A 24,827-nucleotide genomic window follows, 5' to 3' on the forward strand; every position below is an offset into this window, starting at 1 on the left:
ACAAACACATACAGAGAGAGAGAGAGATGCTTCGTTTTTGCCTCTTGGAAAATGTTTCAAGTATGGTCTTGTACGTTAAGAGTTATTTCTCAACAAGGCATGGTTAAGAAAAAAAAATCGTGGTGTTGGCCAAGGAAAATAATGCTCCTGCTTCACAATTCCAACAATTTTAGAATAATGCACTGATGCACCACCCTCGACATGCTTCCTATTACAATAAATAATCCTGCAACTTCCCCTTCCATTTTCTTTCATGTTTGTTTTCTGTACACATGGGAGACTTGATGCAGAGAAAGCTCGGGGTGGCTTCAATAATGCCAAACTTGAATGTCATCACCCTCAATGCTTGTTTGAAACAAAAACAGTACAGGGATCCGGTGAGACTAGACGAGTTCAATTGGATACTGCGTCTGTCTCTCCATTTAAATGTCTGGATTCTGATGACAATGCAGCCAACTCTTTCTCCTGCTGTTTCTTAAGAAACCCTTGTGCTGTTGCTGTCACAATTTTGGCAAAGAAATTAAGCAGCATGAGCCAAACAACAGTGTTCCAGATTGATGCCATGGACAGATCCCATTTCTTGACCTGAAAATAACAGCAAAAGAAAATGAAAATCAGAGGTCATTATGATAGTAACAGAAAAGGAAATGATAAGATCCTTTTACGCCGATAGAATAACCTGACAAATCCGGTATAACCAGAAACACAAACTGCTAAATAAAACAAGTTTAGTTATACTCAATGACCACTTAAATAATCCTCCAGGTACTAAATGAATCCCTGGTATTGGTAAAAAGATTCTCATGCATATGGATCAGTTTTAACAATAAATTAAATATTTCTGTCAAAATCAAAAAATGGATCATTAACAACTGATTGAGAGAAAAATTCGAGGAAAAAAATAGGTCATGCAATGCAGGTCTTGGCTATCCAGGATCTTGAGAAAGGTGCACTGGATACAGAACTACTCGTGGTATTTTAGCACAAACAGGTTGCTCTTAAACTTGAACCAGCATTTTAATGCTTGCCAGCCTGATATTAACTAGAACACCAAATAATTACCCCTAAATTCAAAGCAATGCAAGTTACTTAAATCAATGTTTTAAAATGTGGAGGCATGATACAAGATGTTCCACTACCCTAAGGTGTGAAACTTGTAAGCCTCATGAGAATGGATGTTTTTAATTACAAATACATAAATAAAAACAGGAAAATTTATGAGAATTTAGAAAACTTTACATTTACATTTTGCAATTTCTTATAATAAAATCCTTATATTTAAATAAGTAGAAATCACTAATTGCATATTTAGTCGAGTTTCTTGTGAAAGGAAAGAGGGGGAAGATGAAGATTGCAGCAGTAGAGAAGAAAGGAGAAGAAGAAAAGAGTAGGAAGTCAACCAGGATTGTAAAATTAACCCTAGCCGCCTACCTCTCATTATATTTATACTTAACTTAAAGGATGAGATATTATAAGGATGCCTTTAGTAGGGCAGCTACTAATATAGCTGAACAGTCACAACTTAAAAAAACATAACTTAATGGGCCTAAAGCCCAACAACATCCTAACTAAATAAAAAACAACTCGGACCAACTCAACACTCCCCTCAAGTTGGGAGTAAATGTCACACATTCCCAACTTGACTTACTACACTTACTGCATAGGAAATGTCTGGTCTTGTCATACACAAGTATAGCAGCCGACCCACAAGTCTCTGATATCTCCCAATGTCCTTTCCTGGTTCACCTTCTGATGCATTGACTTTATGGTTCTGATCAATAGGGGTGCTGATTGCCTTTGTTCCAAGCTTCCTTGTCTCTTGAAGAAGATCCAAGACATACTTCCTTTGAGAGATAAAAATTCCATGTTTTGATCTTGCAACTTCAATGCCTAAGAAGTATCTCAATTCTCCAAGATCCTTAATTTCAAATTCTTTATGTAAGTTCCTTTTCAGACCATCAATCTCACTCAGATCATTCCCGGTGACAACAATATCATCCACATAAACAATTAGAACTGACACCAAAGATCCCCTTCGCTTCACAAACAAGGTGTGATCGGATTGAGTCTAAGTGTAGCCAAAAGCAATCAAGGCCTTTCTGAATCTGTCAAACCATGCTCTGGGAGTTTGTTTCAAGCCATAAAGTGACTTCTTAATCCTGCATACCTTTCCCTTTTCAGTATCATTGTAAAAGCCAGCAGGAAGATCCATATACACTTCTTCTTGCAGATCCCCATTTAGGAAATCATTCTTCACATCAAGTTAAAACAAGGGCCAAGAGTATGAGGCAGCAAGAGAAAGAAGTATCCGAACAGAGGTCATCTTTGCAACTGGTGCAAAGGTTTCTAAGTAATAAATGACATAGGTCTGTGTGTACCCTTTTGCAACAAGTCTTGCCTTGTACCTTTCTATACTTCCATCTGCATTGTATTTTACTGTGTAAACCCATCTGCATCCAATTGTCTCCTTGCTTTCTGGTAAATCCACAATGTCCCATGTCTAATTCTTAATCAAAGCTGCCATCTCTTCCTGCATAATTGTCTTCCACTCAGGTTTGGAGAGAGCATCAACACCCTTGGGTATAGACACTGAATCAAGAGAGGAAAGAAAAGCACAGTAGGAAGGAGAAAGCCCACTGTAGGATAAGTACTGTGAAATACAATGAGCAGTACACTTTCTCTTCCCTTTTCTGAGAGCAATAGGGAGATCAAGGTTATCTGTAACAGTGTTAGTAGAATCAATGGGAACTGAAACAGTAGCGGGACCAAGAGGAATACCCGAATCCATGTCAGCCGAATCTGGAGTCTCTAAGGAATCGACAGGAAGTGATGTGAGTTCTGCTGTAGTGGAATCAACCTCCTTGTGAAGTCACTGTTGTAAGTAATGCTGAGAAGCAGAATGCAAAGGAGGTGGCAAGGTAGGTGACACAGGGTGGTGGTCAAGCATAGGAGTAGACACAGGGACTGGAACTAGGAGAGGAATAGACTGCTGACTCACTTCCCTAAAACACTCCCCATGAGAAGGATTCTTTGAGAAGAAGTACGTGGATTCAAAAAAAGTGGCATCCATGGTAACATACCGACTCCCAGAGACTGGATCATAGTAGCAATATCCTCTTTGATTCTCTGCATATCCAAGGAAGACACACTTCTTTGCCTAGGGATCAAGCTTCGAGCGGTGAGGACCAAGGATATGTGCAAATCAGACACACCCAAACACCTTGAGAGGAATATGAAACATCTCCCCCTGAGGAAAAATGAGACTGAATGGGGTACTGAATCCAAGTATACGAGAGGGCACCTTGTTAATTAGATATATTGAGGTGAGAACTGCATCACCCCAAAATCAAACTGGAACTGTAGATGTGATTATCATGCTTCTTGCAATCTCAACAATGTGTTTGTTCTTCATTTCTGCAACACCATTCTGTTGTGGACTGTAGGGACAACTGCTCTAATAGACAACACCATATTCTAACAGATATGAGGCAAGGTGTCTTTCAAAATATTCCCTGGCATTGTCGGATCTAAACACCTTTATTCTTGTTCCAAATTGTGTTAGTACCATTTGATGAAATTGCCTCACCAAGGGTGGTACTTCATCGCGGGATCTCATCAGATAAATCCAAGAGTATCGTGAGAAATCATCCACAAATAATAGAATATCGATAGCCTCCCATAGAAGGAACATGGTAAGGGCCCCACACATCCAAATGAATAACATCAAAAGAAGAAGAACATTTTTTATTACTAGGTTTAAATGAATGTCTACAATGCTTTCCAAGTTGACAACCTTCACACTCCAGACTTGACAAACTAACAAACTCAAAAAGTTTTGGAAACAAAAAGCTCAAAGAAGAAAAAGGTAAATGGCCCAAACGATTATGCCAAAGCATAATTTGACCCACAGACCCTGACTCACTATCCCTGCTGACATGATGACTGATGAGGAGGAAGTACATCTAGGAGGTAGATTCCATTCACTTCACGACCACTCCCAATTGTCCTCTTTGAATCTAGATCCTGCAAAAATACAATGACCAGGAGAAAAAATTACTGAGCAGTTTAGGTTCTTAGTCAAACTACTAATAGATAACAAATTAGTGTTCAATCTGGGAACATGAAGGACAGAGGGTAGAGAAATAGAATCACTAATCTTGATAGATCCCTTCCCAGCAATAGGAACATGGGATCCATCAGCTGTGGAGACCCTATCTCTGCCAGAACAGAGCTGGTAAGTTGAAAAAATAGTAGAGCTCTGGGCCATGTGCTCTGAGGCTTCAGAATCTATAATCCAAGGAGGTCCCTCCTTACCTGAAGTAGAAACATAATTTGCAGTGACGTGTGAACTACCTGTGTGAGCAAAGGAAATAGAGTAGACTCCACCAGTGCCACCTGTACATTGTTGTCCGCTTGCGGCTGAACTGGAACTGGCTATATCCCGCTGGTTCAGAAGTAGTCGATACCTCTCAAGTTCGGCCCTTACTGCAGTAGCTACAACAAACTCCAGAGCAGCTGTAGTAGGAGGGGCCGGAATGTCACCAGTAACTACCATGTGTGCATTTCCCTTCTTATTTTTTAATCTAGTCAGCACAAAATGTGGGTGAAGCTTCCAGCAAGTATCTCTTGTGTGTTTAGGCTTCTTACAGTAGTCACAGATCAAATCTCTTTTATCTTCCTTCTTGATTTCAATGCCACCCCGATCTCCACTTTGTTTAGGTTTCACTGCACTTACCATGGCAGACTGATCAAGAAAAAGATTTTTCATCATCACATCTCTCCTACACTCCTCCCCTGACACAAAGGCATATTCCTGGGAGAGAGTAACACTGTCCCTGGAAAGGTGTTGTCGTGCAATATCATACTCGGGATTAAGGCCAACAAGAAATTCAAACACCCTATACTTCTCTAGATGTTTCTGATAGGTAGCTGCATCCATAGTGGTTTCCCAAGCAAATGTCTCTAAATGGTCAATCTCCTGCCACAGGGTTTTAAGGGCTGAAAAATAGGCTGCAACAGGTCTATCTCCCTGCCTTGTAGAAATAATCTGATTTCTCAACTGATAAGCCCTAGCAACATTCTCCCTCTGTGAATAGGTTTCTGCAACCCCATCCCATATTTCCTTAGTTGCATTTGCCCATAAAAAATTTTTACTTATATGGGGCAACATGGAACAACACAACCAAGTCATCACCATATAATTCTCCTGTACCCACTAGGAGTTGCTAGTTTCGGGTTTCACCTCTTCACCAGTGATATGCCCTAATTTCCCACAAGCATCAATGGCCACCTTTGCAGACTGTGACCATTCTAAGTAATTTGCACCATCCAACCTAACTGTAGTAATGGTCCCAGCCCCGAAAGGGTCTCTAACACCTCCTTCCACTGGTCCCATTTCACTCCCGGGCTTATTTTCAACTCTGTGGCCCTCCATGCTTCTCAAAAAATGTAAAGAAAATAAATGAAATTTGCAACAAGATCAAACAAAACACTTTTTGGAACCAACAACACCTTTCTGGTGTCTTAGACTTTCTTCCCACAAAAGATTCCTTTTCTGTGGAACAGGAGAAGAGAGAAGAGGCATCCGCTCTCTTTAGAAGCCTCCAAATCAGGCAGGACTTGAATCGCCCCTTACAAAAAACTCTAAGGAACCCTAAAAAATTAGGGCACCACTTCCTAGGTCAAAATTGAAGAGTCCAACAGAAACAGGACTCTTCTCCTTTCTCTAGTTTTTCCTGATTTTGATGAGAAACCCTAGACCAGCTACAGGGCACACAGATCCACCAAAAAAATCCAAAAACTAGGCTTACCTGAGAACTTCAATCAGCCTCTTAAATCACCATGCAGTCGGCCGATCTAGGGCTGCATGAGAGAACAACTTCAAGGAACCTTCGGCCCGCTCTGATACCAAGTAGAAATCACTAATTGCATATTTAGTCGAGTTTCTTGTGAAAGGAAAGAGGGGGAAGGTGAAGATTTCAACAGTAGAGAAGAAAGGAGAAGAAGAAAAGAGTAGGAAGTCAACCGGGATTGTAAAATTAACCCTATCCGCCTACCTCTCATTATATTTATACTTAACTTAAAGGATGAGATATTACAAGGATGCCCTTAGTAGGGTGGCTCCTAATATAGCTGAACAATCACAACTTAAAAAAACATATAACTAATGGGCCTAAAGCCCAACAACTTCCTAACTAAATAAAAAACAACTCGGACCAACTCAACAAAATATAAATTGCAAAAACATGTAACACCTAAGCAAAATTTCAGAACAATTACATAAATTGCAAAAACATTATTATAAAAAAAAAATATGCCATCCCATGTTTAAATGAATGTAAAGCATCAAAGGCAATCAAAGCAATGGTGCCCACACTTCAATTTATAGTATTTTATTTATTATAGATATTATAATAAACTAAGTTTTTTATAGGTGTTACAAAAAACTAAGTTTGGAGGGTTTCCATGCTTTTATTGTTTTAATATATGTAATGGAGAATGTAATGAAATCATTTGTCCACTTCTATTTATAATATTTTATTATAAAAAAATTGTCTCAAAAGCTAAGAGCATATGACACATACACCTCCTGCATAAAGTGCATCAGAAGCATAAAGGCATATGCTCCTCTTGTATAATTCCCCTGCCCCCTTTTTAATACAAGTAACATTTCATAAGAGAACTCCAAGTTGCCCCACTGAGAAAGCAACAGGCCAAAACTGTACACGTACAATTCCAATACAAACAGAATACAAAACAGCGCACCCATTTGAATGAGCTGTTAAAATGGTCCTTTACTGCTCCTGCTCTAGCCAACGAATCAGCTATGGAATTTGTACTTCTAGGCACCCATTTGAATGAGCCATTCAAACTGTTGCCAGATATTGTGCCTGTCTAACCAGATATCTAAAACTGCATGGAATATCTTCTTATTTCTGCATTCAAAATATCACTGTTTGGCAGTCTCAACTTCCATATCCTTCATGCTATACATGCTTATTAGTTTCAAACCTTGAATCAAAGACATTGTTTCTATCCGTAAGGAATTTCCTTGTCCTACTGGGCCAGAAAAGCTGAGTAGGATTTTGCTGGTAATAATCTCTAATTACATCCTCCACTCCAGAACTCCCCAGGTTACCAAGACTACAACCATCAAAATTAAATTGTAATCTTCCACCTCTGGAACAGTCCAATTCTCCGCCCTTCGTTGTTTCACAGCTTGGTATCCAGCCACACAATATGCCTCTACTTCCTTTTAAAACACCGACTTGAATATTAAAAACAGTTCAAATATCTAGAACATATGTATTTCCACGTTTTTATCAGTCTGGACACTCGAATCAATGTGCTCCATCTGGTAATTCTATATTAGGAAAAAAAAAGAATCACCCATGGAGATGGTTCTTACCATCTCATAAAGTTGTTATAATATTTACAATAGTCTAGAGTTTAAGTGATCCAAATGGCTCATGAAGAGGTCCACTATGTCCTGATAGTCTGATACCCCTTACCAGTCCAAGAAAAAGGTATATCTATAGTTGCATCAAGGAGATGCATTATGGTTATTACTCGTACAGAAATTTTAGCAATATAATTATTTTATTCTTTTTCAATACAGGAGAATAACACACCACAAACCTGGAAAAATGAGCTAGTATAATCAAATGAGAGGCGCACTGTGCTGCTGCAATGCTCCCAATTTGTGGTGTATGATACACTTGTGAACAAATAAAAATGCCATACTAGCATTCCTCTTACTCAGTAATTTCAAATTTTCTGAAGTAAATAACTGAAATTGTATTGCAAGAGCAAGACTATATGGTATTCATTTCATTCAGTAGTCTTGACTCACTAGGGTGTGTGGGGGGATGGAGAAAAAATTCACAGAAGCTCTAAAAGAACACAAATCAAGCTGAGATGTATTACATCCTGGAATGGCAGAACAAGATTCATGTAGCCAACCCCATATAGTTGGACAAGGCTTAGATGATAATTCCATACCAGTGCTTTGCCATATTATATATTTATTGTAATTACTGACATTTGTAAACACATCATATGGCAGGTAAAAATTTACAAAGGCAAGTCTAATGCATAGTTGTCAAGGCGATGCCTAGGCAACAAGGTGCCCTTGGAGGCTCGCCTCACCCCTAATCGCTAAGCAGTGTTCTATAGCGAGTTATGAAAAACTTTTATATTCTTAATTTTTTGAGGCTATAATTATAAAATAAACCTTTTTAAAACTAAAATATTCATTTTGTGTGTTTATATACTAATTTATTTTTATTATTTTCTTATTTGTTAGGGTTTAATCAACATAAACATTGCTAAATGCTGTATTCAACCCTCAAAGACTTCAAAACCTGAACCAATAAGTAAGGAAGAACATTAAACGTTGTCCAATCAACACATTTTCTTCTTTTTCTTTACTAAATTTGTGTGTTTATATACTAATTTCTTCTTCTTCTTCTTTTCTCCTTTTCCTATAACAGAAATAGGGGTTCAGCCCCTATATATATATAATATTTTTAATTTTCTTTTCTTTCTTCTTTTTCTTCTCATGAATATGTTGATTTTCTATACTTTAATATGAAGTTTATACTTATGAAAACTATAGATAATTTATTATGGAAATATGATTATGGAACCTAGGGGACTACCCTAGGATACATGTTTTTACTTAAAAAAATAATCCATTGCCTAGGCGACTAGGCACCCTCCTGTTGCCTAGCCTCGCCTTGGCGCCTTGAAAACTATGGCCTAATGCATGGCCAGTCACATGCAAACATCTGTGTTAGTGGGACTGTGTCTATGTCATGAAAGCATGTACATTTTGTGTATGTGGGTAATACTACTCAACAAAGAAATAATACCTTAACATTAGAATGTACCGGAACTGGGGGAGATATGTATTTCTGTCTGATGGAATGCAGCTTAGCAACAACATTGGGAAGGACAGATGAGAGACCAGGGACATGGCCAAGAACCCAAACCAACTCATTTTCTATCCACTCGAGAAGTTGATTGTTGCAAACTGAGATGATGAAAACCGTCTGCAAGATAGAAAAATAGGGACATGACTTTCAAACTGGATCCAGATTCTGTGGTCTAGTTGCAAATCAAGACACTTCACAGCAATATGCCAGTTATTTTCTTTTTGTACTTCTAAAGATCTTCTCAAACTTAGTGTTGGGTGATAATGATAAGAAGAGATAGAACCTTATAAACAAAAAAAAAAAGAAGATAAAAACCAAAAATAACAAAAGAGCCAAATACCCCTACTAGACATTGCCTCCAGGATCTAAAGAATGAACAGATGCTTTACAAACCTGTATGTGGGTTTTAATAATAGCCTTTCCAATTAATGTAGCAAGAAAGAACTTCCAGAATGGAATTCCAAATTGGCCACACATGATGCCAGCAAGGTCAAATAGTGGGTTTGGCACCTGAAAATATCCTTCCAGTTAAAACACTAAAATGTAAATCAACAGGACATGTGTATGAAGTGGTGATAGTGCTATACTATGACAGAATTCGGGAAATCTTTATGTCATTTGACTTTGAAGGCATTTTTCTAAAAGGTATAGTTTTGGTCCCATATTACCAAGAAAGATGATAGTACGAGATACCAATAATACCTGCATCCGGATATTGCTCTTAGTTACAATAAATGTTTTACCAAAGTTCTCTATGGAATTGAAATGCAGGACCCAAGTACATGGAAACACTTTTCTTTTGGCTTTTTGAACTATTTCTTCTGTCCTTACTGTCCATTTAAAACATGTTTTCTTTGTTTTATTAAACTAAACTGAAGCTTTACTTTATTTAAGCCCAACTCATAATATACATCAAATTGCAGCAGTAATAATTAACAAGAGAATATGCTCATGTTAAGTTGATTCCTCAAAGCATATCTTACATGTGTAAGAAATGCAAATCTGAATTAGTTAAACAAGATTTGACTGAAATGTTATACTAAATACCAAGCACCAAAATGAAAGCAAAATTCAAATACATGTTTATATGAAAAAGTTTATTTTGGCATGGAGTTGCCACAAACAATATAAGTAATAGCAGCTCAAACAACAGATAGATGACACAAATTAATTTATTGGACTCCAACATAGTCCCAGATTTGGAAATCTTGTCAAATTCTGGGATCATGTTTAGGTGGGCAACCTATCGCTAAGGATACAATTCCCCTCTTTTTATCCCCTTTCCAAACATAGGGAGGAACCTATATCTTGTTTCTTGGATCCATCTAGTTCTAGTGCTGGGTGTAATTGGGATCTGGGTTTCAGAAGAGGGCTTCAACGATTTCGAAATGGACAGTGTCATAAACCTACTACAAAGCTTGGAAGGGGTTTGTCTAGATGTTGGAAAAAGGGATAGGAGAATTTCGACCCTATCACTCTCTGGCACCTCCACATGTGGTTCCATTTTCTCATCCCTTATTCAACCAAGTGAAAATCAAGGGTCTACCTTCCTATTTAGGGAGATTTGGAGCAAACCTGTCCCGCTTAGGGTGGGTGGTTTGTGCTGGGAAATGTATCTAGAAAGAATTAATACTTGTGAGTTACTGCAAAGAAAAAGACCTAATTAGTGCCTTCCCCCCATTGGTGCTCCCTCTACAAAGTTGAAGGCAAGAATTGCTATCACTTATTAATCTCATACCCTTTTTCTTCTTCAATTTGGGAATAGTTCTCTTCTTTGTTTGGGTGTAGCTGGAACCCTCCACCTAATATACAAAGCTTATTTGCACCTACCTTCGTAAGCTGGTCAAAGAAGAGGAGAATAATGCTCTGGAGCTGCACAAGGGCAGCAGTGTGTTGGACAGGTTGGGAATAGAGAAACCAAAAAAAAATTTCTTGAAAAGGAAAGAAGCTACCATTGAAGCTATTACAATCAAGGTGGTCCACTGGGTGAAGTCATCGGATCTTTTCAAGGATGTCTTTGTGGTGAGGTGATGAGAAATTGGAGAGAGGTAGTTGTTTCTGCCCCTTTTATGGAGGTGGTTAGGCCTGTTTGGTTCCCACCGCCTAGATGTTTTATTAAGCTCTACTTCAATGGTAGTAGTGAAGACAATCCCGGCCCACTTGGCATAGGAGGAATGTTTAGGAACAAGGAGGGAAAATGTCATTGCATTTTACTCAGGTCCAATTGGAACTGGGGACTCCTTAAGGGCTGAAATTATGGCTGTTATGGAAGGGATTCAAAAGACTAAGAAGCTGAATGCAAGGAAGAAGTTAATTGAAGGTAATTCAAAGCTTGTAATAAGCTGGCTCCAAAAAGAAGAGGAGGTTGGATGGTGGTGCTATATATGTGAGAAGAGGAAAACCATTAAACTGCTACAAGGGATAGAGGTGAACTGCAATTGGGTCAGAAGAGACACAAATGCTTTTGCTGATAGACTAGCTAAACAAGGGGTGGGAAGGAATAGTTTATTTTGGGCTGTGCTATAACTATTTTTTCTGTTGGGAAGGGGTAGGAGTGTGTATCCCTTCCCCTTTTTTCCTTTTTCATTGTACTAAACTTCTTATTTAATGAAATTGTTTCTATTATTGATAAAAGAAACCTAACATAATTGATCAAAAGACTACTAATTGGAAACTTAATATTAAAGACACAAGCATTATTTCTCTTATATAAGAAAAAGAAAATCAATTTCTTTACTGCAAAAGTTCTATTAAATAAATAGATGGAGAGGAAAGCTAAAGCTGACCGAAGCAAGTACTAAAATGGTAAGGAAGTTCAGATGTTGAGAGTGCGAAAGGAGCCAGCGTTTGATTTGCTTCAGGTGACTGGCTATGACACTGTCATCTTCTCTTGGTGAGGTATCAAGTTCTTCCATAGCATCCACTTTGTTTCCTGTTAGACTTGCTGCATAAAAAATATAAGTTAAAATGTTTCAGTAACCATATCATCCTGATAGACTTCCATAGCATCCTATATTTTTTTCTAAATACTAATATTTCAGTAAACCATGACTTGGAAATTCTTCTTGTCCAAGTGCTCTTGACAGTGCCAAAATATTTAACAACTGTATGCCACATTGAAAAATCAACACCTTCAAACATTAGAGTTTCTCTTACATAGTTGACAGCTACTAAAATAAAATCCCACCACATTTAATTTTCATGGCTGAGTTACATATGAACAAATATAAACAAATAAGCATTGCATCTGTTTTTTAACAACCTTACAGGTACAGTTCCTTTCCGGTAAACTTTCTTTTTATTACATATGAACATGTTAAAAGACCTTAGTTAATTGAAGACTTACCTGCTCTTGAGATAAAATAAGGAGGAAGCTCCCCAAGTGCAGTACCAATGCCCCATAAAACAGCCTCCAGCTGAACATGAGGTAATATACTGCTGAGGGGAACCATCACACCATCTGAGGATGTAAAGACTGGAGGCCCATATTCCGAGCAGTCCTTTTCAAGCCATGAAGGGCCCCTGTTCAATTGAATTGTATCATATGGGGCATATTTCAAATCCACTCGGCCACAATGCATGGCTTTTATTGTAAAAAGTGCTATATGTGGGCCCAGATACAACACAAAAGTGTGCAAACCCGATCCTGAGAGAGAAATGGAAAAAAGAAGAAAGAGAGAAGAAAATAGAAGTCAGTCAGTCAGTAAAAACAACAGTTACTGAAGCATTAGCTTTATCAGAAACCAAGTTGGCAAAAGATACAACAGAAACAAAGCCAAACGAGCTGAGTTTGAGTATATTCATTCACTTTCTCAGAAACAAGATAAAAGAAGACGTCACTTTTATGACAATGTGCAAATTCAAAAAATCTTTTTTCCCCAAGATTCAGACCTATCATAGAATGGTATAAAGAACCATATTTCACAAGAGAATGCCCTTTCAGTAATCACATTATTCAATGAGTTCTGGCTGGTCTGTCAATGGGAAGTGGTTGGGAACAATGCCACGAAAAGTTTTAAGGTTGGGGAGGGGAATAAAGAAGAGGCAATTTTTAAGAAGCCAGCTTTTGGGCCGACAAAGAAACTGGGTGAACTGGGGGTGGGTCGAGATGGTGGGCCTAATATTCAGGTGGAGTCGGGCAAGAATGCTAAGCCCGTGGACCCTCTTATTTCTCCTGGGCCAAGGGAGAGAAAATCTTATTCAGTTGGGCCCAGTTTTGAGCCCATTTCTAAGAAGCTAAAGTCACATGATCACTTAAGTCCACACGTGACCACAGGGAGGTCACATGATCACTTAATGCAGCACGTGAACAGTGGGAGGGAACCTCTTATAGACGATGTTAATCGTCTATCATCTTCATCCTTGAGTTCTTCTGCTTGTTCTCGAAAGGGAGGGCAGAGTCAACACTCAAGCTGCTCCCTGCAGTGGATCGCAGCGAAGAACCTGAATCGGCTGTCGCCTGAGAGGCGGAATCCAAGAAGCACCAAGGGGTCTGTGTTAGAAAGGCTAGAATCTGGTGTTTGGCCTGGAGAAGAAAGCAGTAGTGATGAGGACTTTGAGTCAGATGGAGCCTCGAGTTTGGGTAGTCTCGATCCGTGCACAAGACAAAAACTTGATAGAAACAGGAAGCTTGAATACAGAGGTTCTGTTCTTAGAAGAAGAGGGGACTGTTGCAGATTATTCCAAGGAAGAAAGAAGTACAGGAGGTGCTGTAAATGCTGGACAGTTCCTTCTATATCTCAAGCTGAGGAAGTCAACGTAATCTCTCAGGGCACTCGGGATTTAAATGGAAAAACTCAACCCTCTCTATTGAACTTGGATAAGGATGAACCAAAAAGGGGAGTACTGGAGTTGGGTCTTCAAGGGAGTAAGTTAGGCGTTGTTGTTAACTTTACCATGAACACTCTACAAAAGTCCCCTTGTAAGGAAATGACACCAGACTCGATCATCTTTGGCAAACAGCCCAGTCCTAGCTTTCCGAATGCTCTCCCTAACCAATCAGGTATGATTGTCAATTTATTTGTGGATACTAACTAGTGTGCTATGCCTGAAACAGATGTACCAGCATCCCATCCAGAAGGTACGACAAAAGTATGCTTAGAGGTGGAAGAAGGGAGAGTTGGGGAAGGGAATGTAGAGGATGACTTCACTTGGCTGTTAACTAATGTCTATGGTCCCAATTATTATAGAGAAAGGAATGACATGTGGGAGGAACTATATGCAATTCAAGGTTTATGGGAAGGTCCATGGTGTTTGGGAGGGGATTTTAATGTGATAAGATTTTCTGAAGAAACTAATAACTCCCAACAAACCATCACAAGTAGCATGAGAAAGTTTAATAGCTTTATTGCTGATTGTGAGTTAAAAGAGATCCCATTAGTGCAAGCTCGATTTACTTGGTCTAATTTACAGGAACTGCCCTTGTGGTCAAAGTTGGATAGATTTATCTTTAATGTTGATTGGGAGAACTATTGGGGAAACTTGGTATCTAGAGCCTTGCCTAGGGTGACCTCAGATCATTGTCCTATAAGAATAGGTGTGGAAGATTTTATCAGTGGACCTAGACCCTTTAGGTTTGAAAACATGTGGCAAACCCACCCGGATTTTGTGAATAAAGTAAAATTTTGGTGGAATGAGGAATTGAGGGGGATAAAATGGAAAGGGGTAAGATTTCACAAGAAACTGCAGAGGATAAGAGCCAAAATAAAAGTTTGGAATAAGGAACATTTTGGAAGACTTTAGGAGCAAAAAGTGAATCTAAACTCTTGGATAGAAGAGTTGGATGAAAGAGAAGCTCAATCTAGAATGGAGGAGGGGGAGAGAGTTCTGAGGGGACAGTTGAAGAAGGACCTAGAAGAGGTCCTACTGAGGGAAGAAATAAGCTGGAGGCAGAAATTGAGGCATAGATGGATTAAGGAAAGTGATGGAAATACTATGTTTTTTCATGATGTAGCAAATAAGGAGAAAAAATTGTGTCTAAGTTAGAGGTAGGGGGAAGGAATTCACTAACCAGGATGATATTGCTAGGAAGTTTGTGGAACATTTCAAATTGATTTACAGAAGACCCTTGGAAGAGAGGAGGGAAATCAAAGGGATTGATTAGCCAAGGTTGGAGGAAGATCAGGTTAGGAGGTTGGAAAGAAACTTTGAGGAAGAAGAGATTAGGAAGGCAGTTTTTTTGATGGACAGGTCCAAAGCTCCAGGACCAGATGGTTTTACAATGGCTTTTTACCAGGATGGTTGGGAGGTGATAAAAGGTGATCTTTGTGAGGTTTTTAATGAGTTCGCAGAGAAGCATATAGTCAGTCGAGGCATTAATTCCACATTCTTGGCCCTACTTCCAAAGAAAGTTGATGCTCTCCATCCTAAAGATTTTAGGCCAATTAGTTTGGTGACTAGTATTTATAAAATCCTGGCCAAGATCCTGTCTTAATGGATTAAAGAAATCCTCCCCTCCATTATTATTCAGGCTCAAGGGGCTTTCATCCAAGAGCATCAGATAATTGATCAGATTCTGATTGCCAATGAATGTGTGGAAGAGATGAAGAGGTCCAAGCAGAGAGACTTTGTTTGTAAGCTTGATCTGGAGAAAGCCTATGACTTGGTGGACTGGCAGTTCCTACTAGAGGTTTAGAGGAAGTGTGGGTTTGGGGGAAGATGGTGTAGTTGGATAACTGGTTGTGTTAGCTCTTGTCACTATTCCATCCTAGTAAACAGGGTGGTGAGGGATTTTTTTCCAGCTAGTAGGGGAATCAGACAAAGGGACCCACTTTCACCCTTCCTCTTTACCTTGGTAGCTGATGTGTTTAGTCGAATTATCACTAGAGCTTATAGGGAAGATGTGATAAGGGGTTGGAGAGTAGGCACAAACCGAATTCCAGTCACTGACCTTCAGTTTGCAGATGACTTGATGATCTTCTGTGAGGGAGGCTTCGGTGAGAAGGTGGAAATTTTGAAAGAATTGATTACAGTTTTTGAAGAAGTCTCTAATTTGAAAATCAATCTAGGAAAAAACTGCATAGCTGGAGTAAATTTAGTTTTTGAGGAGGTTGAGGCGATTGCAGGCTGTCTTGAGTGCTCCATTTCCTCCTGGCCCTTGTCTTACTTAGGGCTTCTGTTGGGAGCAAACCCTAGGGAGAGTAGGTTCTGGAACCCAGTCTTGGAGAAGTTAGAAAAGAGATTAGCTATGTGGAAGAAAAATTATATCTCTTCACTTTGATAAAAGCTACCCTCATGAATCTACCTACCTATTATCTCTCTATCTTTAGGATACTGTCTAGGGAAGTGAAGAAGTTGGAAAAGTTGATGAGAGATTTTCTGTGGGAATCGGGAGAAGGTAAAAAATACCATTTAGGGAGGATTAGGGCTCATGAATGTGCTTAAAAAGAACTTAGCTCTGTTAGGGAAGTGGTTGTGGAGATGGCCTTTGGAGCGGGATAGACTCTGGCACGAAGTAGTGAAGAGTATTCATGGATGTTCAGAGAGTGGTTGGGATGTTGGTGCATCAAGGAGGGCTAACCTAGCCACACCTTGGAAAGCAATTCACAAAATTCTTCTGTAGTTCCTCACCTGTGTCAGGTATGATGCTTGTTCAGGTAATTCTATTCGGTTTTGGAAGGACATTTGGGTTGGAGATCTCCCTTTGAAAGACCTTTTTCCTTCGTTGTACTCTGTTTCCTTGTATAAAAATGAGGTGATCTCAAAATTCCTTCCATCAAATTTATTCTTACTAGCTTTGTCTTGGGATTTTGGTTTCCGTAGAGGGTTAAGGGATGAGAAAATTGAGTGTTTGTCTACCCTTCTATGTCTCCTTGATAAGGTTTGGTTGGATCCCTCGAAACCTGATAAAAGGATTTGGGCCATTCACCCCAATGGGTCTTTTTCTTGTGGCTCCTTTTTCAAGTTCCTCTACCAATCTCCCTCTCAACAAAGTTTCCCTTCTAAAGAACTCTGGTGTAGGCTGGTCCCCCCCAAGGTTATGGCTTTGTGTTGGGAAGTGTGCCATGGTAAAGTAAACACAAAGGATAACCTACAAAAGAGAAGACTTGTCCTTTGTATTTCACCAAACTGGTGCACTCTTTGTAGATCTCATGGTGAGGATTGTAATAATCTATTTTTATCTTGTAGTGTAACTGCAGAGCTCAGGGCTTGGCTTCTATCTTTGTTTGGGTATAGTTGGGATCAGTGTTTTAAAATGCGGAGGCGTGACACTACCTAGAGGTGTGAGGCATAATTCAGAACACAAGAGGGGGGTATGAGGAGGATGAAAAGGAAGGGGGGATCTCAATTTTTTCTTTATTTTTAATAAAAACCTTTTATATTAAGAAGAATAAAGATGCATAACAGTAGTTCAAAGGGGGGGTCTTGTCGAAGCGAAGGTGAGCGAGCAAAATGGAGCAAGACCCCCCCAACTCAAAAATACAAATTGGGCTGCATCGAAAAGGGGGCAGGGGGTCTGGGGGGCGAAGCCCCCCAATCTAAGGGACAGGGTGCAAACCATTTTCTTTCCCCTTATTTTTTCTTCCCTTCCCTTACTTTTCTTTTTCTTTCCTTTTCTCTTTTTTTTCTTCTCTTTCCTTTCCTTTTCTTTCCCTTTCTTTTCTTTTCCTTTCCTTTCCTTTCCTTTTTTTCTTTTTTCTTTTTTCTTTTTATTTCTGTATTTTCATATCAGATGTGCATGAGGCGCAAGAGGCGTACGCCTCTAGCACGCCTCATGAGAAAAGCGCAAGAGGCGTACGCCTCAAAGGTGTCAGCGCCTCTGGCATACGCCTTAGGGCATTTTGGGAGCGCCTCGCCTGGAGGTGCCTCCAGGCGTATGCCTCCCACGCCTTTTAAAACACTAGTTGGGATATGCCAGCAGAAGTAAGCACAATCTTTAACCCTTCTTTCTTCTCTTGGCCCCATAAAAGAGGAAGGAAAATGTGGAGATGCTCGCGAGCAGCATTGTTATGGACAGTATGAGAAGAAAGGAATGTCAAAATCTTCCAAGAAAAAGGAAGAAGTAATCAAGCCTTAAAGGACTGCATTATGTCCAGGTCATTACATTGGTTAAAGACTCTAGAATTATTTAACCATTTCACTTTTACTGATTGTTGGAAGGATTGGAAGTTGGTAGCAAGCTGTTCCTCCTACAAGGGAAGGGTAGTGACTAGTTGGGTCCCCCCTCCTCTTGGTTCTTTGAAGCTGAATTTTGATGGGAGTAGCCAGGGTAACCCGGGTCCCTCTGGGATGGGAGGTGTACTGAAGAATGAGGCTGGAGAGGTTGTCTTAATCTACTCTGGCCCTTTAGGAGTTGGGAACTCTATCAGGGCAGAACTGTTAGCTGCAATACAAGGAATACTTCTTGCAAAAGAAGTGGGCGTGGAGCAGCTTCTGATTGAAGGAAACTCTAAGACAGTGGTGGACTGGTTAAATAATCTGGAGGATGTCACTTGGGGCTACAAAAATGAATTAAAGAAAATTCAAATGGCTGACAAGAAATATGCCTATAACAGTACAATGGGTTGGGAGATCAGCTAATGCTTTTGCTGATGTCTTGGCAAAACAAGGGATAAATAGGGAAACATTGTTCTGGGCACAATTGTAACTATTGTTTTAATTTCAACATTCATGTTTTCTCTGTTGTAGTTTGTGTATTTGCTGTTTGGAGAGGCTGCCCCTTGCGCCTCTTAGGGGATTTTCTTGTATCTATTCAAAAAAAAAAGATAAACCTTTAACTCCAAGAGTAAGACAAGTAAAAGAAGCTATTCTAGAAGATAAGTGAATTTGGAAAAGAAGGAAGGTAAATTCAAATGCACAGAAGCTGATTTAGAAGTACACCCTTTATGTCTATGATGGGAATAGCTACTGTGGCTGCTAGATCCTAACAACAAAAAGTTCATTCTAACAAGACTTAGTCATTGCAGTTTTTTATAGAACTAGAAAGAATAACTTTACTTACCCAAACCAATTGATGATGCTATGCCAAGGGCCAACCACCACAATCCAAAATGGAAATATTGAAGAAACTCCTGAACATGCTGGGAAAATGTCAAAGAAAAAGTCATTTTAATCAAATCAACCTGAGGGAAAATTTGACCATAAACAGTATACATGATCAAAGAGTTGATAAAGACATGAAATTCACTCCTATGAAGTCCTGAAATAAAATTTGCATGGTTCATATCATCTTCACATAAGAAACATAGTTGGTTCTAAACTAAAACCAACTATTCAGATGACTATAAATTACTATATTTTGAAAATAGTTGGTATTAAGATTGAAAAGAGAGAAGGTACAAACAGATTACTGAGAAGAAAACCTCACAAAAAACTTTATATAGTTGTTGTTACTTCTTTCTTTTTTTCAATCTTTTGATAAAAAAAAAAGCAACTGTGTAATATAAAAAACAAAATATCAAGAAAATGTACACGAGGGGATGTACATGACACAAAAAGACCTCCCAGAAAATTATATAGGCAGAATACTGACACTATACAGAAAACCTTTCTATTTTCTTTCTTTCCCTTTTTCTTTTTCTTTTTCTTTTTCTTTCCTTTTTTAAGCATATTGATAATGGTATACAATAGCACTGTACAAGCATAAAGCATTCTTAAAAACAGAAAGGAGTTAAAAGTGTTTATTTAACATGATACCTTTTCATGAGGACCATCAAAGAAGGTAACAAGAAGAATTCCGGAAGCCAATACCAAAGTACACAAAAGCAGAGGCCAACCACCTCTTGTCAGAATATATAATATTGACTTCTTAACATAATCAGTGGTAGCCAATGTGAAAAGCTTTAATGTCTTGAATGGTTGTGTTGTGAAAGTCAAATTTTCTAGTTCCAATTGATGCTTCTCACGGAGTTCTGAAAAAAAAAAGAATAAATCTGTCAGAAAATGAAATTTTTGGGAAAAACATACTTCAATTTTCAGGTATGCCTGAGCATATTAATGTCTTCTCTTTTATTTTCTCCTTTTCCGTTATAATAAGAAAAATTAATGCATCACAGTTATTGTGGTCAGAGGATATTGGAACTGTAATAATAAAGAATTCAGAAAAGACACATTTTTGGGGAATAGGGTAAATGTATTCGACAGAAAGCATAGAAGTTAACCAAATTTCCAATATTGATTCTACCCCAATACAATGAGGAACTATACATTTTGCCAATCCAAAACAACAAGAAGAGAGAATTAAAAGACAAATTAAACTGCAACACAGATAGATAGGAGAGAAGAAAAAAATTAATCTCTGGCAATTGACTAGATGGATAGATAGAGATCTATTCTTTAATCAATAACAATAGAAGGAAAGAAGTTTGATTACCTGTTGTTGGAGCATCAGGAACTAACAATACAATCTGTTGTCGATGTTATTAGAGACTAATAAGAGAATCTCTTTGTGATGATCGAAAGTTGATACAACATTTGGTACATTGAACATTCTTCCATTCTCGACATCATTGCTCCCTTACAATGAGAACAAGAAGTTTGCATTGCTCATTGTCATAATAGTTGTAAATAAGGATTTTCTCAATTGAGTTCAGTTAAGGAATGCCTATTTTGCAAGTTGAAATTGGGATGAACAGCCATTTCGTATCATATCTTACTGCTAAGACCATTCCAATAAGGATTTCCCCTCTAAAAGCACGCTAAATAAGTGATGTAGAACAGGTAGGAAGAAGTCATACTATGGTATAAGTGGTGGGAAAGAAAGAATTCATATCTGATGTGGTACAAAGAAAAGGAAAATAGAAGAGTTTCTGAAATATAGAATAGAAGAAAAGAGAGAAGGAAAATACTCAAACTTAAAACTTTCATTTTATTATTACTCTTGTAAAAGTTCAATTATCGAAATTCAATTTATAGGCTCCACATTTAGACTCAAATCTCCCTTTACAAACTTCAACTCATCAAAGAAACTGACCAAAAAGAACTTCTAACTGCTTCAAAAGTTCAAAGCTAAGATAAACATATACTTAACCTATAGAGACACTTGAGAATGGAGTATGGACTCCAGCTCTTAAAACAACTAGAAATACTGATTAACAATCCTGTTAGAACTAAACAGGCCAAAAGAAACACTAAACCAACCCAAAAAAAATTATAAAGAAAATCAAATCATGTCAGATTTGCAATATCTTGGCCTTGTTGGATATATAACCAAATGACCTATCTAATGACACAAAATTCATTCAAAATAGACAAGTTTTAAACTTTGAAGAAAAAGGTTGAAAGTAAAGTGATACAATTCCAACTTTAACTTTTTCAAAATTTTGGAAACTCTATTAAAAAACCATTTACCAGTTTGACCCTTTAAGATGATTAATCTTATTCCAATTGGACCAACAAACCAGAAAATAACTATTAAACAACACAAAATGATCAAATTCAGAAACACCTAAAGTTCAAAATTGTCAGTGAATGAATTTATAGAAAGTTGATTTCTTTTTCAACAGTCTCTCCTTTTCTACATCTGCTTCACATTCACTAAGCTGTCCAAACTCCAAACAACCATGACATCTACCAAGTGAGGAAAGGAGTGAAAATTAAGTTGGTTATTGGTTACTCCTATTTTACCCTATTACTTGGAGCATCCAAGGTCCAATTGACACCATTAGCATACACATTCAAATAAATCATATCTTCAAAGGTCCTCCAAATGACACCTGTACTCATCCAAGATAATTATCTATATATCATAAATCCAATCAAGTGAAACCATTCTTTCCACAATGATACATCTAGACTCACTCCAACACCACAATTGTCTTAAGCCTTTTGTTCATCCATGGGCCCTAGTATATGGATCATTTATGGTGGGCTTGAAACTTTTTAGTTTAACAAACCCTACATTTCATCAGTTAACCTTTACCTACACAGTCATTATCATCATCACCCAATCCTTGTTCCAACTATATGGGGTCGGTTAATGGATCCAGTTTTTCCATTCAGCTCTGTTTAATGCCATATCCATTGTTAAGTTATGAGCACTTAAATTATTTCTTACAACAACCCACGCCCCTTTTGTTTTACCCCTATACCCTCTAGCCCCTTCAACTTGCAAAAGATCACTTAACAGGTGCTGTCGATGGCCTTCTATTTAGGTGATCAAATCATCTTAGTCTACTTTCTCTCATGTTATCACCTATTGGAGCTATACCTAGGTTGCTTTAAATGACTTCATTTCTCATCTTATGCTTTCTACTTTTCCACTCACCAATCTCAACTTATACATTTCTGACAAACTCATTTCTTGGACATGTTGTTTCTTGACTGCCAAAAACTCCACTTCATAAAGGCAATAGCTGGCCTTACAACTATTTCATAGAAAAAATCTCAGAAACACACCCCCCCCCCAAAAAAAAAAAAAAAAAATCACATAAATATGATTTTAGTATATAAAAGGCAGAATATATAGTCCTGAATCGAACCTGATCATGGTTTTAGATCAGTCCGAGATACATATTTAGGGCTGCTGTACACCGATCCTCAAGCATTTTGGATCCTTCTAGCACTATGCCATAGACCTTCAGATGAATTCCATCACACAAGTCAAAAGCCCCAATTGATGCTAGTATTTACCCAAGATGGTTATCAATACATCCCTAGTGCGACCAATTAAAAGACTTCTAATCGATGCAATAATTGGCTTAGGCTTTTATTCACCCACGGGCTTTGGTGAACGGATGAATCACTTAAAAATTGAAAATTTCACCACAAATCTCGTTCAAGATATATACTTCATCAGCTAAAATCCCTCTCCCCCCGCCCCCCAACAAAAAGGATGGAAATATGTATATTTGCGAAGGAAAAAAAAGCCAAAAGCTACAATCCTGAATCCAACCAAGTATCAACAAAATCGCCATTTGACCATAATCGGAACAACACTAACCGAATCGACGGTTCAGACAAAAATAAAAGGAGAAAGAAAATAAAATGAGAGACTCACGTGAGACGGACATATCAGCACTATCTTCAGACGGAACCGGAGAGGTTGAAGTGGACGTTGCAGGCATCCCGGACCCCATGTTCGTTCACATACTAATCACGAGTCGGAAACCCTCGAAAAAATGCTTTATTCATCTGTATTCAACGAACAGAGGCCTCGAAAATCACAAATCAGGTCCTCAAAAAATCCAGAGATCGAGATCGATTAATTGGCAGAAGCCGAATACGAGAAAAAGAACCGACAAAAAGAAAAATTTTGTTCCTTTTGATGCTTTTCGAGTCGAATCGCGGATCTAGCAGAGGTAGAACGTAGAAGGAGAGAAAGCTTAAAAAAGGGGAGAGAGAGAAAGAGAGAAGGAGAAGAACACAAAATTTGCGTGATCGCGAATCGCTCCTCCCAGCGCAAGGCGAGTGCGACGAGAGTGACTCAAAATAAAGGAAATTAATTATTTAGGATGTTTATTCAATATTTACAATTAATTTTAGATTTAATACATAAAAAAACATTAAAAATTTTAAATTTAAATATCATTAATTCAATAATAAGGTGGTAAGCACGTGCAAGAGCTTCCAACCCTAATGTTACTGGTCTGTAACTACCAATCCTAGACTAACAAGTTAACTGTAACTGCAGATGGAGATAATGATTCAGTACAACAATCTCTACCATGGAAAATAAAGCCAATACTTGCCTTGGCTTCACGTCCATACTACGTACCATGCTAAAATTTTAATTCATTTATTTTTCTCTCCCCACCACGATTGTAAACGGATCGGATTCAGCTGTATCCATATGAACATTCGAATAATTAAAATATATATGTTAGATTAAAATATTGGGATTTAATTTATAACCATTTTATTGTGTTTAAAATGATTAAAATATTAAAAAATGTTTTAAAAATATTAATTATTTTTTAAATATATGTATAATAAATATCTATAAATTTAAAATATTAAATTTATAAATTATAAATTGTATATAATTATAAATAATATCTATATATATAATAATAATTTTTATTAGACTCGAATTTTAATCAGATGGGATAGCATTAAATCTACATTAAAATTATTAATTGGGTACAAGTTCCAATATCCAAATACATGATAATTAGATTTGGAAAAGAATATGGGTGTTTGATTTTCTAGTCCGTTGATAGCCCTGCTCCTCGCCGCATTCATCTCTATCTATTTATATTTATCTAATCAGACTTTATATCAAATCAAAAAATTAAAAAAAAAAAAGTAAATTATAAAAACCCCCTTGTACTATGGGGTCAGTGACAAAGTCCCCCTGTACTTTTTTTGCAATAAAGACTCCCCTGAACTTTAGACGTTAGACAAAGATCCCCCTTGACTGTTAAATCAGATGATGAAAGCATTAACTTTTTGAGTTTCACTTCACATGCCATGATTATGGACTGAAACTAGATTCTTCTCTCCTCCATTTTTTTTCACAAGAAGAGCACTGAAGGGAAAAAAATAATTGAAAAATAGGGAAAGAGTCCAGGCAGCTTCAGTCAAAGGAAAATATCAAGGCCATAATCATGATATGTGAAGTGAAACTCAAAAAGGAGGAAAACAATAGGTTAAGTAGGTGTTAAGAGAAAAAGGGTAAGAAAAAGAAAATAGAAAAAGTTTAATGGAATATTTTGGTAATTTAATGCTTTAATGACCGAGGGGATCTTTGTCTAATGACTAAAGTTCAGGGGGTCTTTGTCGCAAAAAAAAAGTACAGGGGGACTTTGTCACTGACCCATAGTAAAAGAGGGTCTTTGTAATTTACCCAAAAAAAAATAAGATCAAATAAATTGTTGGTTAAAAGAAAATTTACGTAACCATGAAGTTGACTAGGGACGAAATTTTAGTGATTGCATTACTTGTACGTTGGTTATATCAATGGAATGAAGCTAAGCTTAAGATCTTACGTTTTTTTTTCAGACAAACAAAAGA

At 37.9% G+C, this 24,827-nt stretch overlaps 1 protein-coding gene across 2 annotated transcripts; it reads right to left on the bottom strand.

Annotated features, from left to right (window-relative positions):
- Nucleotides 1-34: 34 nt before the first annotated feature.
- On the bottom strand, nucleotides 35-23,326 carry LOC104611997 (vacuole membrane protein KMS1-like). 2 transcript variants are annotated; one of them, XM_010279302.3, is made up of 8 exons: nucleotides 22,873-23,326; nucleotides 19,572-19,786; nucleotides 18,877-18,955; nucleotides 12,283-12,582; nucleotides 11,723-11,880; nucleotides 9,330-9,446; nucleotides 8,874-9,053; nucleotides 35-585 (listed from the first exon to the last, which is right to left on the bottom strand). In XM_010279302.3, the coding sequence occupies exons 1-8, from the start codon at nucleotides 22,949-22,951 to the stop codon at nucleotides 394-396; spliced, it is 1,320 nt and encodes a 439-aa protein (XP_010277604.1). In that variant the 5' UTR covers nucleotides 22,952-23,326; the 3' UTR covers nucleotides 35-393. The 2 variants fall into 2 exon arrangements, with proteins under 2 accessions (XP_010277604.1, XP_088758588.1); XM_088902462.1 differs by lacking the exon at nucleotides 35-585 and adding an exon at nucleotides 3,716-4,023 and having other exon boundaries at nucleotides 22,873-23,321.
- Between the last annotated feature and the right edge of the window lie 1,501 nt (nucleotides 23,327-24,827).

The sequence above is a fragment of the Nelumbo nucifera genome, chromosome 4 (assembly GCF_055504915.1).
Source record: "Nelumbo nucifera cultivar China Antique chromosome 4, China Antique-T2T, whole genome shotgun sequence".
NCBI lineage: Eukaryota > Viridiplantae > Streptophyta > Magnoliopsida > Proteales > Nelumbonaceae > Nelumbo > Nelumbo nucifera.